This window comes from Mollisia scopiformis (assembly GCF_001500285.1).
Source record: "Mollisia scopiformis unplaced genomic scaffold LY89scaffold_2, whole genome shotgun sequence".
NCBI lineage: Eukaryota > Fungi > Ascomycota > Leotiomycetes > Helotiales > Mollisiaceae > Mollisia > Mollisia scopiformis.
The window spans coordinates 686,054-705,916 of record NW_017263582.1 but is presented as its reverse complement, the minus strand read 5'-3'; the positions used below and the strand labels follow the sequence as shown (position 1 = coordinate 705,916).

The following is a 19,863-nucleotide window of genomic DNA, read 5'->3' as shown; positions in this document are numbered from 1 at the left end:
GAGGGAGAGGGAGAGGGATAGGGAGAGGGAGAGGGATAGGGAGAGGGAGAGCCGGGAATGAGAGTATTGTCAAGGCAGAGAGAGCGTGAGAGCTAGGAGCTGAGCTACACCGAGGGCTAGGACTTGGGATACAACCCTATTCATGTGATAATAGCAAAATTTTGCTAATGAAATTTTGCTCTTTAATTAGTCCAGAGCTTACTGGCCTTCTTAAATGTGCAATGCCGCAAAGTCGCAATACTTTAATAGTCTAAAGCCGCAAATGAAAAGGTGCAAAGCCTTGAATAAATAAATTTTGGTCAGAATTGTACAAGAGCCCTGCTATACGCAGAGCTAGATTAGACGTACCTTAGTGAAGTCGAAGACGATCAGATCGCTCCGGATGACGAAATAAATTGCAGTACCTCAAGAATATGCAGCTTCTGAAGAGGCTCCCGACACCGAAGGACCAGAGTACCAGCTTCCCAATGACGTCCTCAGTACGAAGCAGAACTTTCGTGCTATGATCAAGGACATGAGATCGACAATTCGGGAGCGGAATGATACTATCACTGAACAGGATATGAAGATATTCGAACAGAAAGAGTTCATTCCTGAACAGGCATGTAGGCTCGCAGCTCTCGAGGCACAGCTAAGTGAGGCGCAAACCAGAGATGACAATTCTTCTAAGTCGGATTTGAAGCAGGGTGCTAATGGCCTGCTTGAATCTGAAAACGACGTTGCCGATCGGTATCTTTTGAGTCACCTGAAGCAGGTCGGACAATTAGGAACTGGGATAATATTGTACGTACAGCACCTTACTGGCAACCGCACTGAACACTGTAATTTCAGCAATGTAGGTGAATTTGGAACGGAAGTTGGAATGGTAAAGCTATTGAGCTATATCCGCGCAAGAATGTACGGTTTTGACTTGAGTTAAGCAAATGAGTCTACGAATGAATAGTTGTCTTGTCAAGACTTTTGATATGCCCGAGGTATGCTTTGTTCAATAGTGCAGGAGAATATCATAGGTAGTTCGACCAAGACTTTTCTTTGTGCGGGATATCACTCAGTGTAAAACTCATCTAAACCTTATTGATGGTCAATGACGGCGATGTCTCCAAGAGGAGGCTTGGGTTGACAGAGAGCAAAGGAGATTAAGGTCGAGCATGAAAGACAAATTTGAGGTCTAGCAGACCTGTTTCGTGGAGGATGAGATCAAATAAGACAACAAACGTGAAGACTTTTACTAAATCGTAACCTAAAAACTTTCACAGATTCACTTTTGGAAAGCGTCGCGTCGCGGAGGGAACGCGTCGGTTCCCTCTGTGTTAATAGTCGAGAGGTAAACTTTTTCGACGCAACTCGTCTCCTCCCCTCAACCGCAACCCCGCAACATCAAATTGCGCACACTCGCACAACATACAACCATGAACAGCAAAAGGTACAGAATTTTCTTTAGATGATGTTGAAACCTCTTCAAATCACTCCAAATTCCCATTCTTCGCATCCTATTCGTGTGTATTTGTTCTTGATTGGATCTGCGTCGATTGTCCCCCCGCACAGATTTAAAAGTCATTTACTGACGTCGAATAGCAGCAGGAACATGTCGACTTCGTCTTACAGCATATTCAGCCCGTCTACCAGTAACGACTCCACCCCCGTGAAGCAAGAGCCTGGCAATAGCCCAAGTCAATATACGACGGAGTCAGATGAGGAAGAAGGCGACGAAGTTTACGAAGGAACCCAACGATCTGCCAAGCGAACCCGCATTGAACGCGCTGAGGAAACTCGCGAAGTTGTCATCGGCCATCATATCGACGAACCGTCACTCGTAGTTTACGCTACGTTCACCAAGGCGGGACACGTTGTATTCAAAGCCCGCAAAAGCGAAGCTTCTCTAGCCGTCAGAAACCGATGGCATCAACTCATTCAGAGCAGCAAGCACGCAGTTCACCGCCAGAACGTTGTTTTCGATCGCGTCGCATTGAAAGGCAATGACCCCGAAAACTTGACTTTGAAGGAGGTGAAGGAGCTGGAGACAGAATATGCCATAGCAAAGATCAGAGGCACAGCTGGTAGGGAGGTTGTTGATGGAGTCGCCTCTAACTCTCAACGACGAGTTACGACCATGGGAGGTGGTACCGTCGACAGTCCGGCGGCATTGTCTGGTGGTAAGCTACTCGCAGCTGTCAAGCACCATAAAGATACCGGTGCCGCTCTAGCTCGAGTTGCACGCGAACACGACACAGAGTCATCGAAGAAGATCCGTGCCATGCAAAGAGTTATCGACGACCAAGCAAAGGAATTGGCCAAGCGCGAGAAAGTTGTGTCCCCGGCAAATCTCTCGCAAATCGATACCGACACCTTCATGATTGGCAATAAAGTCTACAACAAAATTCCCGCAGATATGCCAAACGCAGGTCTTTACATGGAGAAAGGGGGCAGAGTCAAGCATGGCTACCAAGAGAAGGTCGTCTTGAGTGAGTACAGCAGTTACAAGACAGGCGAAGTCTTTGAGACTGTTGTGTTCAAGGATACCGAGTTCCTCAAGACCGCTAGCGGAGAGTACGTCCAGAAACAAGAGGATTTGGTGGAGATTGATGGGAAGACCTATGTTCGTCGTCGTGTCTATGTTTCATACGACTCGGATGAAGAATGAATGATCAGGTGTGGATGCCTACGGCTTTCTGGGAGGAGGCGATATGGCTGATGATCGTCGTCGAGATCTTTGGTTCAGAACGTCTTTTCCGTGAACAGTCTTTCCAAGGCGCCTTTCCTGCTTTGTACTTGTACTTTAATACTAGAATGATTTGCGGGTTCGCAATTACTTCGTAATTGCTACTCTCGATACACAAGATTTGGCTCTTAAAAGCATCTCGCGAGTCCAAAGAGCGAATGAAAGAAACTTTGCAAACAAAGACTACAGAATTGAGGTCCTCATTTCAAATGAAAAGACTGTCGTGATCGTGTGTTATGAAAAGACTACCCTGCTAACGATGACCCCGCATTGATCAAGTTGCTGTTAAACTAACGTACAAGGCTAGAGCATTGCCTTCTGAAAGCACATATCAAAAGCTTGATTGTCAGTTGGTTGGAACACTCTTCCATAGCACTTTCTATTCTTTCAACCACTTTGGATTCCACGAAGTACTACTCCAAGAGACAATATAAACGATCTATCTCAACCGGATCCATCCATATCAATCCATACATGACTTCCGAAAGGAAATACCACATATCATAACTAGCAACGGCCAGATTTCTGTGCCTTGCATCAAGAGATTCTCAACAACACAAATACAACCAGCTTCTGGTATTCATTTCACTTCTTCTCCACTTAAAAGTTTACAAACTCACTCCGTCCCTTTCCTGTTTTCGATGATTTGCAAAACAGCAAGCACAACTGCTACTGCTGATGATGATGGAGGAAGACCAGTAAGTTCACTTCGTCTTCCCTGCATTTCACAAGTCGTATTGTAAAGCCCCTGAGCCCATAAGCGATGGCTTCACGTGATAGCATGAAATAAGAATTCTTCTTATTATGTTCTGTTCTCACAGTATTGTTACTGACTTTGATACTGCAGAAGGAGAGAAGAAGAGCCCAATACACCAGAAGGAATGCAACTGGACCACGCTAGAACATCAGATCCAACACCAGACCTAGGAGTCCGGGAAGATAAGGCTTCTAGGCATGGCCAGGCAGTCGAAAGTAATCCGGTCTGGGCCATCACTTCTCCTCGCAGGTCGGAACGCATGAAAGCAACTAACTCCGAAGTTTCATACAATGATCATGATCAAGAGGACGATGGGCCCAAGCAAGAGGAGCAAGTTTCTCAGCCTTCCAAGAAGTCAGAAATACACGAGAATTGGACCTGTATTGGCAGTCATAGTGAATACAATTCGCTATTGCTGTATGCTGGGCTTACTACAGAGAAAAATAGACCCGGGCCAGTTCTACGTGTCAAAGCGTTTGTGGGAGATTTTGAAACCGATATCGATCGCGAAATCAGAAAGAAGGTTAAACTGAAGTCTTGGGTGCCGATGAGCAAAGTTGTGCTCAACAAAAGCCTCTTCAGTGACTATGAAGGTTGGGGGAGGCGACTGACTCCACGAAGAGGGACCTTGTACGGGAATACATTAAGAAGCAGCAGCAGAGTCAAGCAGACTCTAGTGACGAAGATAGAATTGCTACTGCTTTTCTGGGTTCTACTGGTCTAGACGTCGGGCACCTTCTTGGTGAGCCAGGGATGAAAGTGTGGAGCTCCCTAACGAAGCCAGATGGTCATGTGAACTTCTACACTCACTGGGCATGAATAGATGCAGTGACAATAAGATGCGGACCCAGAGTTGACATCAAGGACATCGTTTTCAATCCATCCTTCAAAACAGGTGACGAAGTAGAAACAGAAGCAATTGTCAAAGCGAGATTGGAGGAATCTAGAAGTACAAGAATGATCCCCACGTTTGTCAAATCAAGAAATTCGACAACAGGTTAATCGTTCGCAGCCAAGCCTTCAACAAAAACTATTCTACAAGCCCTTGAAAAAGCCAGTGTGGCCATAGAGCCTGTAATCGAATCATACAGCAAAGAACAAAACGAATTGGAGAAAAGGAAGAACGATCTGGACAAGCGAGAAGCGGAAATTGATCTAAGAACAAGAGGGCTAATGCTTTGAGAACCAGCTCGAGCTCCTGGTAGTACTGATGTACGCTATTACAACTGGACATCGAAGGTGGAAACCGGATCTTGCAGAGTCGTCTTCAGGATTGTTATATTGAAGATGGAGGAGAGTAGTTGATTCAGTCGGATATGTATGTGTTCGGTGATTGGAAGAGGATCTGTGCGGCAGGAGTGTGCCTTCTGCGACGAAGTAGGCATTCAGTCTTTGATGCGTTTCTGGAGCTCTAGATGGTTAAGGTAGTTAGCATCTACGGAGATGCTCATCTCGATTGAATTACAACCGCCTGATCAAAAAGCTTTTGGCTAACCATGTGACTTGATGCATGTGTTCTCTGTGATGCATACGATTGTTCAGCGGGAAGAAGGCGGAGATCTATTGGTCTAGCCTCCTCCATACAGCCAACAAAGTATGATCAGCAGCTGAAAGAAAGGCTTTGCAACGTGCTCGATCTGTCATATTTGTGATGAGATATGGTCCCCAAGAAAACAATGATATGGAGCCCACTCTGGCCTCATCGTCGTATTCGGGTTGATCGAGCTGAAGAACGGGAAGTATATGCTCAGATGTATGGTTCCAGCGTGCTAAGTTCACACCGTCTGATATCTTAATGATTGAGGCTAAAGGATCCCAAACCTAGTCGGGCGTGGGCAACGGAGCATGCCGTGCTTCAAGACGCCAAAACGGGCTTTTTCCAATCAAAGATGTCATGATAATTCGGTTGCACGCTTCGCGAAGTTGCATCAAAAGAAGGATCCAAGCAAATTTCGTATGTCAAATATTGGTTGAGAATTATTGATGGCCCTGGTACCTGGCACTAAACCGTAGTCTTTCGACATCATCAACAGGGGTTCAGAGACTAGTCCCCGCATCTGCTGCACCGGGTCAGATCCGACCTGCATTGTCCCGCGAGTAGGATTTGAATGTATCTCGAAGCAATTGCGTGACGAAGTCCAAAAACAAAAATTGATGATGCAGTCGCTGCCTATGAGCTAAGAAGGTCAGGAGACTCAAGATCTACACTTGCATGGAGAGAAAAGTCTATATAATGAGCTCTCCCCTCGTTCCCAAAGCACTTTTTCATCAGCAATCACATCAAATCTCTACACCTCACAAGCAAAACAACTTCACAAACAACAGTCATCATGTCTGGAACATACAAGCCCACTGGTACACTCCACCAGCAAGTCTTATTCTTCACTCGCTGACACAACATAGAGCACGGAGGTCTCAAGGAAGACGGAACTCCTGACAAACGTGTTGGCACTGGCGGTATGACTCTATGTGCTCTCTTTCCCCGTCATGCAATATCTGACTTCTCGCAGAGTTTGCCCAGGGCAAGGTTGATCCCGTTGAGGCTGGCAAGCAAGGAGGACAAACCGGAGGCTCTTCTGGAGGATCTTCCAGCGGAGGCAGTGGAGCTGGCGAGTTTGCTCACGGCAAGGTTGATCCAGTCGAGGCTGGTAAGAAGGGAGGATCTTCCTAAGTTACGTAGTGTCGAAGTCTATGATCATGACGTTAGCTCTGTCAAAACGGCTGAGGAAAAATCCATGTCTGGAATGATGACAGCTTCCAATGTACAATAGAAGATGATTGATTCGTTTACCACACCTACTTGACCAGTGAACATTCAACGTGCCGTGAGCCCGCTTGAAACTTCAGCTGTCATGTCCCACGTACACATACAGTGTAGGCTTTCTCATGGTGCCAAGAGTTCCATATGCATCGAAAGTGTCGATGTACCGTGCACGTATGCGTTGTTTGTCCCGGGAACAGGATCTGATGGAATTCCTCACCGCCTTCACATCATAAACCTTAGCTTGAAATGCTCTGTGCAGAATGGCTTCTAGACCTGCGGAGGACTCTCTCCGGAGGCGATCCCTTCTCCACCAAGCCTCACTACTAAAATGCACCAGGCAGAAAGCTTGTTAAGTCTGCTGACTTCGTGACGCGTGCATTGCTGGGGACCTTGGCAGGACCTTAACGGGGATGCTTGTGGAGAGAAATGCTCGGTGCTCACACAAGGAAGTGGGTCGGAAACGCAGGAATGTTTCGCCGAAATTAAAGTGGGCCTAAATGTCACTTCCTCTTCCGCCTCTCCTGCCTCACCTCGTTTCTCTGCATCTTTTTTGATCAACAGCGATGGCTACACAGGTACTTCAATCAAGCTGTGAGCCAAGTGACTGACAAACAACTGTTTAATTGCACCTCAAATGCTCTCGCAAGATAGATTGAAGCTTGCCCTACAGGCTTTTCAAAAACCATGAGCCCAGTTGTCGAATATGCGCGCGATCTTCACTGAAAGTATCCAGAACTTCGAAACTCAATTAAGCTCAGCGTTCAATCTGCTCCCAACAGGGGAACATCTTGATTCCTTTGCTGGCCAAGCAATCCATTTTTTATGCATGATGTGTACTCACTTGGTTCTGTTTTGGCTGGCCTCGTTGTACTTTGTTCCAAGAAGAGGGAGATTGATAATCATGCTGCTCCCATATTTGTAATTGTACTCGAAAATCTGAGAAGAAGTTAAGCAAGATGCTTAAAACTCAAAGTTCACTTGTCCTGCAAATCTCCCTGCTTTTGGGGGATTTGAATTGCTGTCAATGTGTGACTGCTGGATCCATCTCTAAACTTGGAAAATGTCCAGAAATGGCACGATGATTCCATCCCAACTCTCCAGTCAACATAGTCAACTACATGTCACGTACGTGAAGGACGAAAGAGAACACTGGAAACGAGAGAAAGCCGAGAGATATCGTCCTACAGTCTGTCATCCGGATTTCAGATCGTCTTCTAAAGAGCTCTTTATGATAATAAATGTTGAGCGCTGATTCAAAGCTTGAGTGAAAGGAGTTGATCTCAATGAAGACCATGGAACTATAAGAGGGGCCTGCAATGTGTTCATATATCAGGCCAGCTATGAAGCAAGACTACGCATGCGAGGTAGTAGGGGATTTACCGGGTCAGGATAATGAGAGGTCAAAGTAGAAGGGGCTCAGGAGTTATATGAAGCCTGGTAGCCGGAGTTATAGGTTACACAGTGGAAGGGATCTATTCCTCATCCTTAAGGCGCCAGTCCTTGCCGCTACTGTGCTCCCTCGATCGTTAATACATCTTCGAGATGAGGAGCGGTCGAGGCAAGAGTTCTCTGGCCGTTTTCAAGGTGGTCTCCTACCGAGGTAGAGGCCAGTTACAGCTCACCTCATTCTTATGGCTGCTGGGCATATGAGGGCTTTAGTCCTGTGCAATGGGCTGGTTATGCTATCTGCACGTGTGCAGTGTGGCTCCCATCTAAGCGGTACATATCTTTTGTCTTAGATTGATCATAATCAATCATCAGCCGGAAGAGCGTTCAACTGCAGATCAGACGGTGAATTCACCTTTCTCAATTTGTATAGGAGCTAAAATTGACCTTAGCGAAGAGCCACAACACCTCAACCTCGTCGTCTCCTCGATCTCGATAACAACGATTCTCAAAACAACTCAACCACAACCCATCCACTCTGGCTCTGTCTCCCACCAAGATTCGCACAATGGCAGACAACAATAGCGAGTAAGCCCCCTCACCCTTGTCGTTCATTGACTCAAGCATCTTGAAAGATGCTTCTCCGCGCCAAGTAAACAAAGCAGCTAACTTGCCACGCAGGATGGGTTCCCTTCCTCCACCCGAGCTACCAATTGAAGGTACGTCTACGGAAAAGGCGCCAACCAATCCCAAGAGACCTTTCCAGGAACAAACACCTGCTGGCGATGACGAAGTTGATGATCCTGACTTCGTTGGTCCTCAAAGCGCTCATCCAGCGAAGAAAAAGGTCAGAAAGTATCGACTCCTCGATGATGCATTCACGTACATTGGAACCCATGTTAAGGAGCCACTTGTCGAGGTGTTAGCACGGATTGGAAAGGATGGTAAGATTTGGACGCGAGCTGTCCAGAAAGGCGACTCTCGGCAACTCTCAAACTGGAGCGATCTGGTCTCCTCCAATGGGCGAGTGAAATTCGAGAACATCAAGATCGATTCTAGAGTGATTGGCGATTTTGCTGGCCTCATCGATGAGACTTATCTAGATGAGAGGGTGAAGCTGGTCAAGGACTTTCTTAACTCTGACAAGTCACGCACGACGACAAGTCGAGAACGAGTCGAACTTCCTCCTCCTCCTCCTCCTCCTCCTCCTCCTGTTTACGAACCTTCTCGCATCCAAGTTGGAACTGATAGGGTTTCGAAGCAACCCGTCTCTGCCATCATGATTCACGGTAAAGGTGACCATGGGCCATATGTTCGGTTCTCCCGCGTGGGATTGCATGTGGGTTATGAGTACAAAGACATCGAGTTCGACCAAGAATACTGGCGAGGTTCGATAAATGCCAGCAAGAAATACATCAAGACTTTATTCAAAGTCAAAGATGATTCTCGTCAAGGTATTTTAGAGACATCACTGAGTTCATAGCCAACTTGATACTAACATCTCGCTAGGCTCTCAATCTCAACGTCGCGAGTTGGAGGAGGTTGACGATGCAAGCGAACAATCAAGCGACGATGAAGTCGAACAGCCAATTCAAGATGGACTCGGTACTCTCAAGCCTTCCAACCTCGTTCTTAGTGATGGGTTCGAAGACGCCTTCGCCTCACTCGATAAGTCTTACAATGCGTCTATCGACAGACTGAGAAGAGAAGCAGGCCGACAAGATTCCGTGATTGGTGAACGAGAAGGCGAAATCGAGGGATTGAGATCAGACATCGAAGAGCTCAGTAACGCCAATAGCAAGCACCAGGAGACGATTGCCGAGCACGAGCTCACAATTCGCACCCACGACGCAGTGATCGAGGAACTTAGCCTTGCACGACAACAAGAAGCTGAGACATCCAGTGCACTGCTACGGCAGCGCAACGAGATCATCAGCAATCTGGAAGCCAGAGTCAAGGAATTGACACTTGGCGGTGGCAGTAACTCCGGTCATACCGCCAAGACAGACAATGAGGCTGCTCTAAAGTCCCAGGTCAAGGAATTGGAGGCTAAGTTAAAGGCAGCCGAATCCGCCAATATGACCCAAGCCTGGAAGATTGCTTCATTCTCTGGTGAATCCGAGGATTCGAAAAACACCATAGCTCTCAGGCTCCAGCACGAGGTGGACATTCGGGACGACAAAATTGCAGGCCTCGAGCAGGAATTGCAGGATCTTCGGGCCGAGAATGGACAATCACAATTTCCTCATCCTCTGTTACCGTTACCGATATTCACTCGAGAATTCGACCTCCACGGCCTGCGCTTCGAAGACGGATTCGTCAAAGTGCCCGAGGCATTCGCCAAGGCCAGCCTCTTCAAGGAACGCAATGGCGCTAAATTCACTGGTGAGAATAACATCCTTTGGCAAAAGACCCGCATGCTGCAGGACAATATCATAGTCGCTGGTACCCCGCTAGACCGTATCGAGACTATCGCTGGAGCTAGGTACGCTTGCTACGAGGAGGGTGGGAAGCAGAAGCGCCTAAGGCTGCCAGATCAGACGTCTCTGGTTTTGTATGACCAAAAGTACTGCATTGAGTGGGAGATTCTGAAGGAGACAGACCCTGAGGAGGTAGACTACAGCTTTTGAGTGACAGATGAGAGTGGATGGTCTTATTTCCTTGGATTTGGGTCCTTGAGAAGCTGGAACATTGACCTCTAGTCTCCAGGCTTGATCAGTTCATACTGCTTGGGACCTACTGAACTCCTTTACCTTTTCCTGCTTGGCCCTTAGTAGGCTTCTTCCTGTACATACCTCTACGAGTTGCATTCAGCAGGCTTGTTAGGCCGAATTGTCCACTTGGACATCTCGTTACTCGAACTTACTGTCATATCGACAGCAAATCCGCAGAGCTACGTACTAGAATCAATACACATCACAATAAACTGTATCTCAAGATTGAAATGTAGAACAGTGAACTGATTCATAACTTCCGCAGAAGAAAGCCATTTGACGACCGAGTAACCTCTATTACCACAATAACCCGCATTAATTTTCTCTATCACGAAGAGCAACCCAGTAACGCCCAAAACTCCGAGCATATCCACGCTCAACGTATACTTCACGCACGCTCGTATCGCATCCCATCCCAACCATCCATCATCATAATAATATTACACCCCATCCCATCAATCATTCAATCAATCATAACCTCCCCTCCCCTCACGTCCCCGGATAAGGCTTAACATCCTTCCTCCTCTCCCCAGTAGTCAACGCCCTCAACCGCCCCTTAACCAACCCCTTAATCCCCTCCCTCTCCCTGGGCCTCTCATCCAAACTCCTCCTTCCGCCCATCCCACTTCCCCCAACACTTCCACTACTCTCCTCCCTCGCAAACACCACACTCCGTCTCCTCCCCTCTCGTTCTTTACTCGAACTCGGACTCTCGATACTAGCGAACGATTCCACAGACGAGTTCGAGTTTCCGCGCTGGCGGCGCCGCCGCCGCCGCTCGTGCTCGTCCATTTCAGAGAGGATCGTGAACAGGAGGTGGTCATCGTTGGTCGGTGGGGTGGCGCCGGGACTGCTGCTGCTGGGTGGGAAGGTGGTTTCGCTACCTTCTGTGAAGCGGGATTCGCGGCGGGGACGGTGGGGGGAGGTTGGTGAGGTTGTCATTTTGAGGTGCTAGCGATGATAGTTGTCGTCGTGTGGTTGATTTTGTTGGTCGTAATTGAAGTGAGCTATGGCTGGAGAGAGCTCTGTGTTTTGGGAGCTGTGGTTGGAGGAAGCTATGCTATGCTATGCTATGCTATGTAGTTGACCCTTCGGCGCTTTTTCGCGAGTCGTGCAGTCGTGCAGTGAAGGATTCTCCGAGGCGTAGCAATGGATTATTATAGCGATAGAGTTGGTTGGTGGTGGTGGTACAGATAAATATCTCTCCTTTATTAAAACTCAGTACCAAACAAAAAAGAAGAAAAAATCAAACGAACGAGAGGAAAGCCACCCGTCTATATGCAATGCACTGCACACCTCCTTCCTTTCCACCTTCCACCACACCTTCAATCAACAAGTGGGCCCCCATGACGAAGGGCCTGCAGGACCCTGATCATCCCCCATCCAGACCCTTCCATGGCCCTCGCACCCCTGAACGCGATGCGCAAGCAAGCCCTAGTGGATCGCCTCGACACCTCATCTGATACGACACGCGCGCCGCCGATCCCTCTTCGTTCTGGTGAAAGATACGAAGTATCTTGAAACTTCAAGAACACACACCAACGAGGTTCCCTGCGAGGGTGTCTCAGACTCGCACGCTTCCCGCTATCAAGACGAGTCGATCGTGGGAGATGCGCAGGGAGGGCGTGTGCATCGTAGGGTGGGGAGTTATGCGGATGAGAGGGATGGCATCATGGTGAGTGAAGCTTACCTATTCAATGGGGAGGGCAGTGGGGGTAAGTGAGTGCAGTGAGTGGCAGTGCAGTGCAGTGCCGAGATTGTGCCTGTGAGACGGGACGGTACATCTTGCTTCGCGATTACTGTACAATAGCGGTATGCGGACGTGGTACTTTACGAGTGCGTCCGAAGATCAATCATGGGATGCGGATACGGACGGCGTGGGATCTCTCGGCCGTCGGATTGAATGAACTCTTCGTACAGTACAGTACAGTACAGTACAGTAGTGCAGTTGAAGGACGAGTTCTCCTCCGCACGTGGATGGACGACATCATATTTTTAGCCCTGACTCACCCAATTCAGCGGAACGGACGCTCCTTTTTCCTGCCTGCGGTGCGATGCCGAAAGTCCCTTCGTTCAGGTGTGATGGTTGGTTGAAGGGGCTGCGTGGCTGCGTGGCTGATACGTCAGTGGCTGAATGACGTTCAGGGGGGTTGGAAGGTTCGGCTTGGGCCGTGAAAGGAAAGAAAGAAGAAAAAGAAAGAAAACAGAGTTTGCGGAGGCGAGGGAGGTGTGAGTGTGGGTTTTCGGACTTTCGGGTGCGAGTTCGGATGAGATGGAGGGATGCTTTGTTGATCACTTGCCGCGGGTCGATGATTGAGGGGATTGGTAAGTGAGTGGTGTTTTTCTTGAGGTCTTGATACTGTATGAAAGGTAGAGTGAGGCATTAACAAAGATGGATGGCTTTACAAAGACATCCAATGTTATTACGTGTGGTTTCACTGCTGCCGTCGGATGAGAGGCAATTTTTAGTGATTTCTTTTGCTCAAACAAACTACAGTATATTCGTTATTGCGGGTACCATACTCCCGAGACATGTTGTACTCGTACACACTGAGTCACTTCAGCTGATCGAGGCGAAGCCCTAACATTCAGCGCTCTTGAAATCTGTCCCAATCTCCAACACCTGACCTACTTAATGTCTAAACTACTTAACACGATTGCCTCCACAGAAACATACATCATCTGGTATCTCGAAAATAGAATACTGCTGCCTACTCAGAAAGCATACTCCGGCAAATCATCCCTCTCCTTCGTCGCACCCAACGACAACTTACTGAACAACGTCGCCAACCCACTCCAACTCACAAACCCCAGCACCCCATTCAGGATCGAAATACCTATTCTCGTCTGCGGATTCGCGAACCCCGGTGCACCAGGCGGTAACTTCTGCGCTTTATCCACATACCCTCTCATCCTCTCCTCATACCCCTCAAACGCCTTTTCAAAGTCTCTCCCATTCCCATTCTTCACGATCTCCCCAGCAAGAACATAAGCACCTACAATAGCGAGACTAGTCCCCATCCCCGAGATAGGAGAAGGGCAATACGCCGCGTCCCCAACCAGCCCAACTCTGCCCTCGTGCCAAGTAGGCATCTTGATCTGAGCAATTTCCTGCATGTACCAATCTTCACTCTTCTCCATTCCCTCCAAAACTCTCTCTGCTTCCCACCCCGCGTCCTGGAATAAGTTCCTCCACATCTTCTTCTGCTCTTCTTCACTCATTTTCTCATATCCCTCTGGTTTGGAACTCATAATAGCGAAGTACGCTCGCGTACAACCCGCTTTATCAGGCCGTAGCAAGATCGTCCTTCCTCCCGGCGCGTTATACCAGCGCGCAAACGTCCCATCCGAGGCCTGGTACGGGATAGTAAAGAACGCCATATATTGACCCAGCGGTTTCAACGGGTCTTGAATCCGAGGGAATGCCAAACGGCGAGTCTTGGACGTCATGCCATCAGCTCCTATCACAAGGTCGAATTCCCTCTCCTTCCCACTCGCGAGCGTAACTGTCACTTTCTTCCCCGTATCCGAGAAAGCCGTCACGTAGTCGCCGAATATATACTCAATATCCGGACTCTTGACCGTTTTCTCATAAATCACTTTCGCGAGCTCTCCTCTCAAGATCTCGATGTCGGACGAGAAACTCATGCCGGTCTCCTTGTCGACCGGGAACGTGGCGATGGGTTTCCCGTTCCCGGTCACGAATTGGAGACCTGCTTCTTCGGTGGTTCGGGAGCGGACGGCTTCTTCGAGACCCATGCGTTGGATTACGGTTAGGCCTGAGCCGCGGATGTCGACTTGTTGGCCGGTGGTGCGGAGGTTGGGGGAGCGTTCGAGGATTGTGATGGAGATGTGGGATTGGGAGAGGAAGTGGGCCAAGACGGGGCCGGCGATGCTGGCGCCGTTGATGAGGATTTGGGGTTTGGGGTCCATTTTGAGTTTGAGGTTTGTGAGGAGTTAAAGGTAAGGTATCAATTAAGTATTTGGGGAGTTAAACAGAATTTCGAGCAGAAGAGTAGACCAGCACTCTAAGTTATATGAAGGAAAACTTAACGAATGGCCGGTATTGTACCGCATAAACTTCTATTGCCCGATGCGAAGGTGTACAATGTTGTACAGAGATCTGTCGGACAAGGAGACCTTGAAGATGTCCGAAATAGAGTTCGATGACGATCGCCCCCAGGAAGTGGAGCTACACGTGATAGAAGAGCAATTTAGCCCATTGGCCAATCAGCAGCTATTGAAACACGTTCAAAGTTGTCTGTATCTTTCTGGGGTGCTTGCTTTGAAGCTTTGTTAAGAAGCAGTGGGGAATAAACCATGAATTCAATGTCGGGTACGAAAAATCGAGACTTTGGCTAGACTCGTATTTTTAGTGGTTAGAACAGAAAGCGAAACCACTTCTCTATATGCATCTTCTACCTAGGCAAGTAAAATACGTGCTTGTAACTAGCCTTCAAACTCATTTTACAGGTATTAATTCGAGATCAGGCTAATGTCCAAAAATCATTCCGATCTTGCTCTGTCTTTCAGTTACTGCTGTGAAAAACGACATCGTTGAGTTGTGTCAAAGTATCCCGAACTCTCAGAAGCTTGGGACATTCATTTTAGAATTCCAAAGCAGAAATGATTGTTTCCACGAATGCCGTACACCTAGTGACAGCTGAGATATCCTGTAATTGACCGTCTATTATTTGTACAATATCTATACATCTTTCCGGAACTTGGCCGGTATGTTCTGCTCTACTATCGACATCTTGTCCAGTTTTGCAACTCTCTCCGCTTCATCCTCCATCTCGTCATGTAATCTGAAATGCTCGATATCCTCGGGATGTATTAAGTCTTCTTCCTTGGTGTTCTCATCATGATATCTGCCATACACATTAGTCTTTGCCCATACTTCACATCTGCTAACAAACTTACTTCTCCCAATGATGAATCTCATACTCCATCTCCATATCCCAGTGATGTCCAGGCCCAGTCTGGAAATCCGGTAGCGTGCCTTTCCTCTCTTGCGTAAACGCAGTCCACTCTTCCTTCTCTACGATACCATTATTATTTGTATCCATAAGTTTCATTATCTCCCTAATAATCTCATCCTTCTTCTCTTGCGGGGTATCTTTTGCACTCGGATCCGTCATGCCGTATGTCTTTAGGATTTCCGACTTGTCCCAGAATCCGTTGTCGTCGTAATCGTGGAGAGTGAAGAAGGACGTAGGATCGAAGTTTCCAATGTGATGCTCCTCTACCGTTCTGTCAGTCTATTGTGATCTGTTTAGAGGGGATTTACACACCTGCCATATGTCTGGTAGCCCAGTCCGCGTCTGGGTCAACTTGTAATGGCTTCTGGTGAGCTCCTCCATGTGCAATAGCAACTGCCGCGAACGCCGCGCACGTCATTGATAAGCGACCGAGAAACATGGTGAATGTCTTGCTTTTCGAATTGCTTCTTGTGCGTTGCTCAAATGTGCGCCGATGATTATCTAGGAAAGAAAAGGAGTGAGGTGTAGATCTGATTGTTGATTTTAGAGCGCTTCTGGGTTGGCGGAGCACATTCAGGGGTCAGCTTCTCGGCTGGTTGATGCCCCGCTTTGACCATTAAAATCGAATGGAGCATTCAGCCAATCGTAGATTTTTACAGGATCCAAAAATTCTGCATCCCACCAATCCACAGAGCAGGGATTGTTTTCTTGGCGCGGCTGCAAGATTCAAGCCCGATGAGACAATGTCTTCCACTCGCAACCACATTTATTTCGACGACAATGTAGCAACTATCATCGATATCAACGACGAGGATGATTCCATCGCCATGTCTGCTTCTCCGCAGTCGCAGATCACAGGGTCTACTCCACCGGTGAACGACCGCCCCATCGATTTCATTACGCTCGAGAAGTTGCTGGCGCCGAAAGCGGCCAACGAAGATGGGCCTCAATTCTACGAGAATGTCCGTCTCGACGAAGCATATGGATCTTCCTCCAAGACAATCAACATACCAAGGGCACAGAGAATCATTCTCTATTCCGGTTCTTCCGAATCGACGTATCGCGCATCTGCATTCAGTGCTTTGAACATACATGAGGATCTACACACGATTTTCTCGGACGATGTGCATCATCCGTGGTGGCTGGATGTCCAGAACCCGACCGAACAAGAACTTCGAATTCTCTGCTCCGCATTCCGCGTTCACCCTCTTACATTCGAAGATATCGCAACGCAAGAAAGTCAGGAGAAGATAGTAGATTACAATACGTACTACTTTGCTTCCGTTTGGTCGTACCATGTGGTGGAGGTAAGCGAGGGGAATGCGTACGAGCCGTGCACCATTTATACGGTGGTTTTTCCATCGGGGGCGTTGAGCTTTAGTTTCAGTACGACAGTCCATGCGATGAATGTGCTGGAGAGAATCGAGCTACTCAAAGGCGTCGTGGCTGTGAGAAGTGATTGGATCTTCTACGCTTTTGTGTTAGTATGCTGGAGTACGTTCTTCGACAGAGCTAATATAGTCAGGGACAATATCGTCGATTCCTTCGGACCCTCTATCATGGAAATCGACCTCGAAGTATCTGAAATCGAAGAAGCTGTCTATGTTACACGAGAGGGCGACATGCAAGATTTTCTCCTCAGAATAGACGGTGTCAGAAAGCGAGTATCCGCCTTAACGAGACTTCTGACTGGGAAAATCAAGGTCCTGTCCAGCTTCGAGAAACATCATTGCATGGACGTCTCCTCCGACGAAGACGTCAAACCAGGTCACAACCTGAAACTCTACGTCAATGATGTGCAAGATCACATCATAGGCTACATTCAAAGTCTAAACCAATCTGAGAGTCTATTGTCACGCTCCCAGAGCAACTACATTGCTCAAGCTTCTTACGAAACTCTTGAAGGACGAACAAGGGTAAACGATTTCATGGCTTTGCTCACAACAGTCAGCATGATTCTTACCTTGCTCAACTTTGTTGCTGGAATGTTTGGCATGAACGTAAATGCGAACATTCCTCTATATATTACTTCAACGCCTGCTTGGTATTACATGTAAGTACAAATGTGCATAAGCGATTCGGGGAAAGCGCTAACAATTTTCAGTCTTGCGGGCGAGATCACAGCATTCATCACTCTGATGTGGCTTGCGAAGAGGTATAAGTGGTATTAGGAGTTCAGCTGAGATTTTGCAATAGAATTAGATGGGAGATACCTCTGCAGCACAAATTAGCGGATGAAAATAATGCATTCAAATTCGGAACATTCAAGACTTGTGAGATTTTCTCTCGCTTGTAGTCTTCCTATGAGAGGACATGTCTGACAGCGCTACGAAAATTCTTTTCGTCGATCTCCAGCGTACACAAGCATCCCCAATCCAGGCATCCTAGCTTTCGGAATTACACCCCACGAATTAAGAGATTCGCGTGGAAGTGCATTGTTAGTCTAGGCCTAGACAGAAGCAATTATTGCAATGCCAACGCTTAACAGATCTTGAGACGCTTTGTCATGTCTTCGGTCTTGCTCGAATTTGACTTGGGTTTGGGAAAAACCCTTTGATACTATAATACCATGCAGAAGAGATAGTTTCACTTCAATGAAAGCCCTATACTCCGTACCCCAAAAGTGAAAGCCAGGTCTCCCCTTTCCCTGCCAATATTCGGCAGTCAGCGAATCACGTGGATTAAGTGGCGCTGTATTGTCTCGGAAGTTGGCTACTGCACAATGACGCTATGTCGCCTTCATGCCCAAAGGCACGATCTTTGGTCAACAGGCGAGTCGTGCCCACGCGGATGACAGAGAACTCCCGGCAAAGAGACGGTGAGCAATAGAACAAACAAATAAAGGTAGAAGACATTCCTCGCCTTCGACTTTCACGATCAAAATTCTCACAACCACTCTCTTCCTCTTCCAGCCATCTTCAAGCAGCCAAACGCTCTTGCCAAGAGCCTATCATCCCGCCTTCCGTGTTTAGAGTTCCCACCAATCAGTCCCAGTTATTCAGCGCCTAACGTCATAATCAAAAGCTCCGGAATCCGGGAAACCACCACCACCGCCCGCCATGGCTATGGAAGCTGGGCCGTGGATCTCATTGGGGTTGAAGGGGGCCAACAAAATCATCGACAAACACTTCGAAAGGGTCCCTCACAAGTATCTCTACAGCGATACCTACAAACCCAAAGCCCTCAAGAAGCGTCGCGACCGCAAGAATTCCCAAGATCAAAACAATTCCGAGTCAGAGGAAGAAGAAGAAGTGGTGCAAGAGCGAAGTTTAGGCCCAGAAAGCGATACAGAAGAGGTGCTCAGAGATAAAGACGTCGTGCTAGGAAGAGATATGGGTCCTCCTATGCCACGAGACGGTAGTTTGCCTGGAGGCGCGTATTCGCAGGAATCGCCGTACATTCAACCTCCGTTCCCCATGTACAGCCACGAGTCTCCGCGCGCGAGACCACAGTACATGCCCGAGCAGGCGATACCGCCAATTGGTGTCGCAGGCGGCTATTATCCTCCTCCTCCGTCCGAGCACTTTGTCAATTCGCCGTACGATAATCGGAGATCGAGGGGAAGGAGAGATTCGTGGGATGATGAGGATGATTATTATTCCGACTCGTACAGACAGCCGAGACGACCGAAGCCGGTGACGAGAAGGAGCAGCTCGTACCATGGACCGAGAGGCAGTGGCAGAGGCAGAGATGATTCTGATAGTGAGGACAATAGGTATGCAGCGTTGGTGTCCAAGAGGGGGAAGACTCCTTCCGGTTCCGAACATGTTGATAAGGCGAGACATACGGCACACCGATACAAAGTGAAAGATGAGATTGAGGGTAGCTTTACCAAAAGTAAAGCGGGCCTAGGAGGAGCTGCCGTAGGAGCGGTTGTCGCTGGATGGGCTGCGAATAAAGCACAGATTGGCTATACGAAGGATGGAGGCAAGAAAGATCCGAATTCTCTGGTTACCTTGCTCGGAGCTGCTGTCGGCGGATTGGCAGTCAATGCTCTTGTTGAGAAGTACGAGGAATCAAAGAGAGACACGGACGACAAGCAGGATAAGTATAATGATAAATGGGGTAAAGACGGAGATACCAAGAGCGAAGGCGGCAGGAGCCAGAAAAGCCAGAGACGAAAGGGAGACAAGGACAGAGATTATGGCAGCGATGGTGGGAGAAGCCAGAGGAGTCGTAGGAGGAGAGACAGTGCTTATGGAAGTGATGGCTATGACTGATGAGAGAAATGATGGATGGGAAAAAACACGATACATGAAGTTACGATAACGACCACAAGCGGGCGTTAATTGGTTTTCCTGGGTCATGCATGCGGTCTTTTCCTTGGAAAGCAGGAATGTGTAATTAGGTAGATAACATTGTAAAAATAATTCAGCATACGATGAACTTCTGCTTACTGGCGCACATCATGCTTCTTCTGTGAATTGCCCTCCCTAAATGGAGGTCTTACCTTGAGACTTAACGCACTTATATTGTCCTAGAAGCTCTTGGATTAATATTATCTTAGATCTTAGTCTTTACTGTTAGCTACTTCTACTCAA

General features: G+C 47.9%; 9 protein-coding genes across 9 annotated transcripts; 6 read left to right on the top strand and 3 right to left on the bottom strand.

Moving 5' to 3' along the window:
• The first annotated feature begins 1,370 nt into the window (after positions 1 to 1,370).
• LY89DRAFT_170105 (uncharacterized protein) lies at positions 1,371 to 2,702 on the top strand. Its single transcript, XM_018205563.1, has one exon. The coding sequence runs from the start codon at positions 1,442 to 1,444 to the stop codon at positions 2,639 to 2,641; it is 1,200 nt and encodes a 399-aa protein (XP_018077531.1). The 5' UTR covers positions 1,371 to 1,441; the 3' UTR covers positions 2,642 to 2,702.
• A 471-nt stretch (positions 2,703 to 3,173) lies between these two features.
• Positions 3,174 to 4,353, top strand: LY89DRAFT_170055 (uncharacterized protein). Its single transcript, XM_018205562.1, has one exon. It carries the CDS (start codon positions 3,601 to 3,603, stop codon positions 4,198 to 4,200), a length of 600 nt encoding a protein of 199 aa, XP_018077530.1. The 5' UTR covers positions 3,174 to 3,600; the 3' UTR covers positions 4,201 to 4,353.
• A 1,453-nt stretch (positions 4,354 to 5,806) lies between these two features.
• LY89DRAFT_776975 (uncharacterized protein) lies at positions 5,807 to 6,405 on the top strand (the record flags this gene model as incomplete). Its single annotated transcript, XM_018222093.1, has 3 exons — positions 5,807 to 5,831; positions 5,880 to 5,933; positions 5,987 to 6,405. The coding sequence occupies 3 exons, from the start codon at positions 5,807 to 5,809 to the stop codon at positions 6,145 to 6,147; spliced, it is 240 nt and encodes a 79-aa protein (XP_018077529.1). The 3' UTR covers positions 6,148 to 6,405.
• Positions 6,406 to 7,996: 1,591 nt separating this feature from the next.
• On the top strand, positions 7,997 to 10,543 carry LY89DRAFT_170043 (uncharacterized protein). The gene is made up of 4 exons (XM_018205561.1): positions 7,997 to 8,031; positions 8,079 to 8,214; positions 8,308 to 9,080; positions 9,136 to 10,543. The coding sequence occupies exons 2-4, from the start codon at positions 8,195 to 8,197 to the stop codon at positions 10,254 to 10,256; spliced, it is 1,914 nt and encodes a 637-aa protein (XP_018077528.1). The 5' UTR covers positions 7,997 to 8,031; positions 8,079 to 8,194; the 3' UTR covers positions 10,257 to 10,543.
• A 286-nt stretch (positions 10,544 to 10,829) lies between these two features.
• LY89DRAFT_727946 (uncharacterized protein) lies at positions 10,830 to 11,282 on the bottom strand (the record flags this gene model as incomplete). Its single annotated transcript, XM_018219214.1, has 1 exon — positions 10,830 to 11,282. The coding sequence occupies one exon, from the start codon at positions 11,280 to 11,282 to the stop codon at positions 10,830 to 10,832; it is 453 nt and encodes a 150-aa protein (XP_018077527.1).
• Positions 11,283 to 12,821: 1,539 nt separating this feature from the next.
• LY89DRAFT_679973 (FAD/NAD(P)-binding domain-containing protein) lies at positions 12,822 to 14,561 on the bottom strand. The gene has a single exon (XM_018213982.1). The coding sequence runs from the start codon at positions 14,271 to 14,273 to the stop codon at positions 13,056 to 13,058; it is 1,218 nt and encodes a 405-aa protein (XP_018077526.1). The 5' UTR covers positions 14,274 to 14,561; the 3' UTR covers positions 12,822 to 13,055.
• Positions 14,562 to 15,045: 484 nt separating this feature from the next.
• Positions 15,046 to 15,740, bottom strand: LY89DRAFT_573491 (uncharacterized protein; the record flags this gene model as incomplete). The annotated part of the gene is made up of 3 exons (XM_018208688.1): positions 15,046 to 15,211; positions 15,264 to 15,585; positions 15,635 to 15,740. 3 exons carry the CDS (start codon positions 15,738 to 15,740, stop codon positions 15,046 to 15,048), a joined length of 594 nt encoding a protein of 197 aa, XP_018077525.1.
• Positions 15,741 to 16,458: 718 nt separating this feature from the next.
• On the top strand, positions 16,459 to 17,328 carry LY89DRAFT_558425 (uncharacterized protein; the record flags this gene model as incomplete). The annotated part of the gene is made up of 2 exons (XM_018208416.1): positions 16,459 to 16,802; positions 16,848 to 17,328. Coding segments are annotated over 2 exons (825 nt in total), but the record flags the coding sequence as incomplete, so codon positions are not given.
• A 740-nt stretch (positions 17,329 to 18,068) lies between these two features.
• LY89DRAFT_776969 (uncharacterized protein) lies at positions 18,069 to 19,717 on the top strand. The gene has a single exon (XM_018222092.1). The coding sequence runs from the start codon at positions 18,382 to 18,384 to the stop codon at positions 19,540 to 19,542; it is 1,161 nt and encodes a 386-aa protein (XP_018077523.1). The 5' UTR covers positions 18,069 to 18,381; the 3' UTR covers positions 19,543 to 19,717.
• Positions 19,718 to 19,863: the final 146 nt, after the last annotated feature.

Bases quoted from the DNA above. Each gene is read 5' to 3' on its own strand.
- LY89DRAFT_170105 (XM_018205563.1), top strand. From the start codon at position 1,442: ATGATGTTGAAACCTCTTCAAATCACTCCAAATTCCCATTCTTCGCAT.
- LY89DRAFT_170055 (XM_018205562.1), top strand. From the start codon at position 3,601: ATGCAACTGGACCACGCTAGAACATCAGATCCAACACCAGACCTAGGA.
- LY89DRAFT_170043 (XM_018205561.1), top strand. From the start codon at position 8,195: ATGGCAGACAACAATAGCGA. The intron at 8,215-8,307 runs GTAAGCCCCCTC...CTTGCCACGCAG, and splicing joins ATGGCAGACAACAATAGCGA to GATGGGTTCCCTTCCTCCAC. The intron at 9,081-9,135 runs GTATTTTAGAGA...ACATCTCGCTAG, and splicing joins CAAAGATGATTCTCGTCAAG to GCTCTCAATCTCAACGTCGC.
- LY89DRAFT_679973 (XM_018213982.1), bottom strand. From the start codon at position 14,273: ATGGACCCCAAACCCCAAATCCTCATCAACGGCGCCAGCATCGCCGGC.
- LY89DRAFT_776969 (XM_018222092.1), top strand. From the start codon at position 18,382: ATGGCTATGGAAGCTGGGCCGTGGATCTCATTGGGGTTGAAGGGGGCC.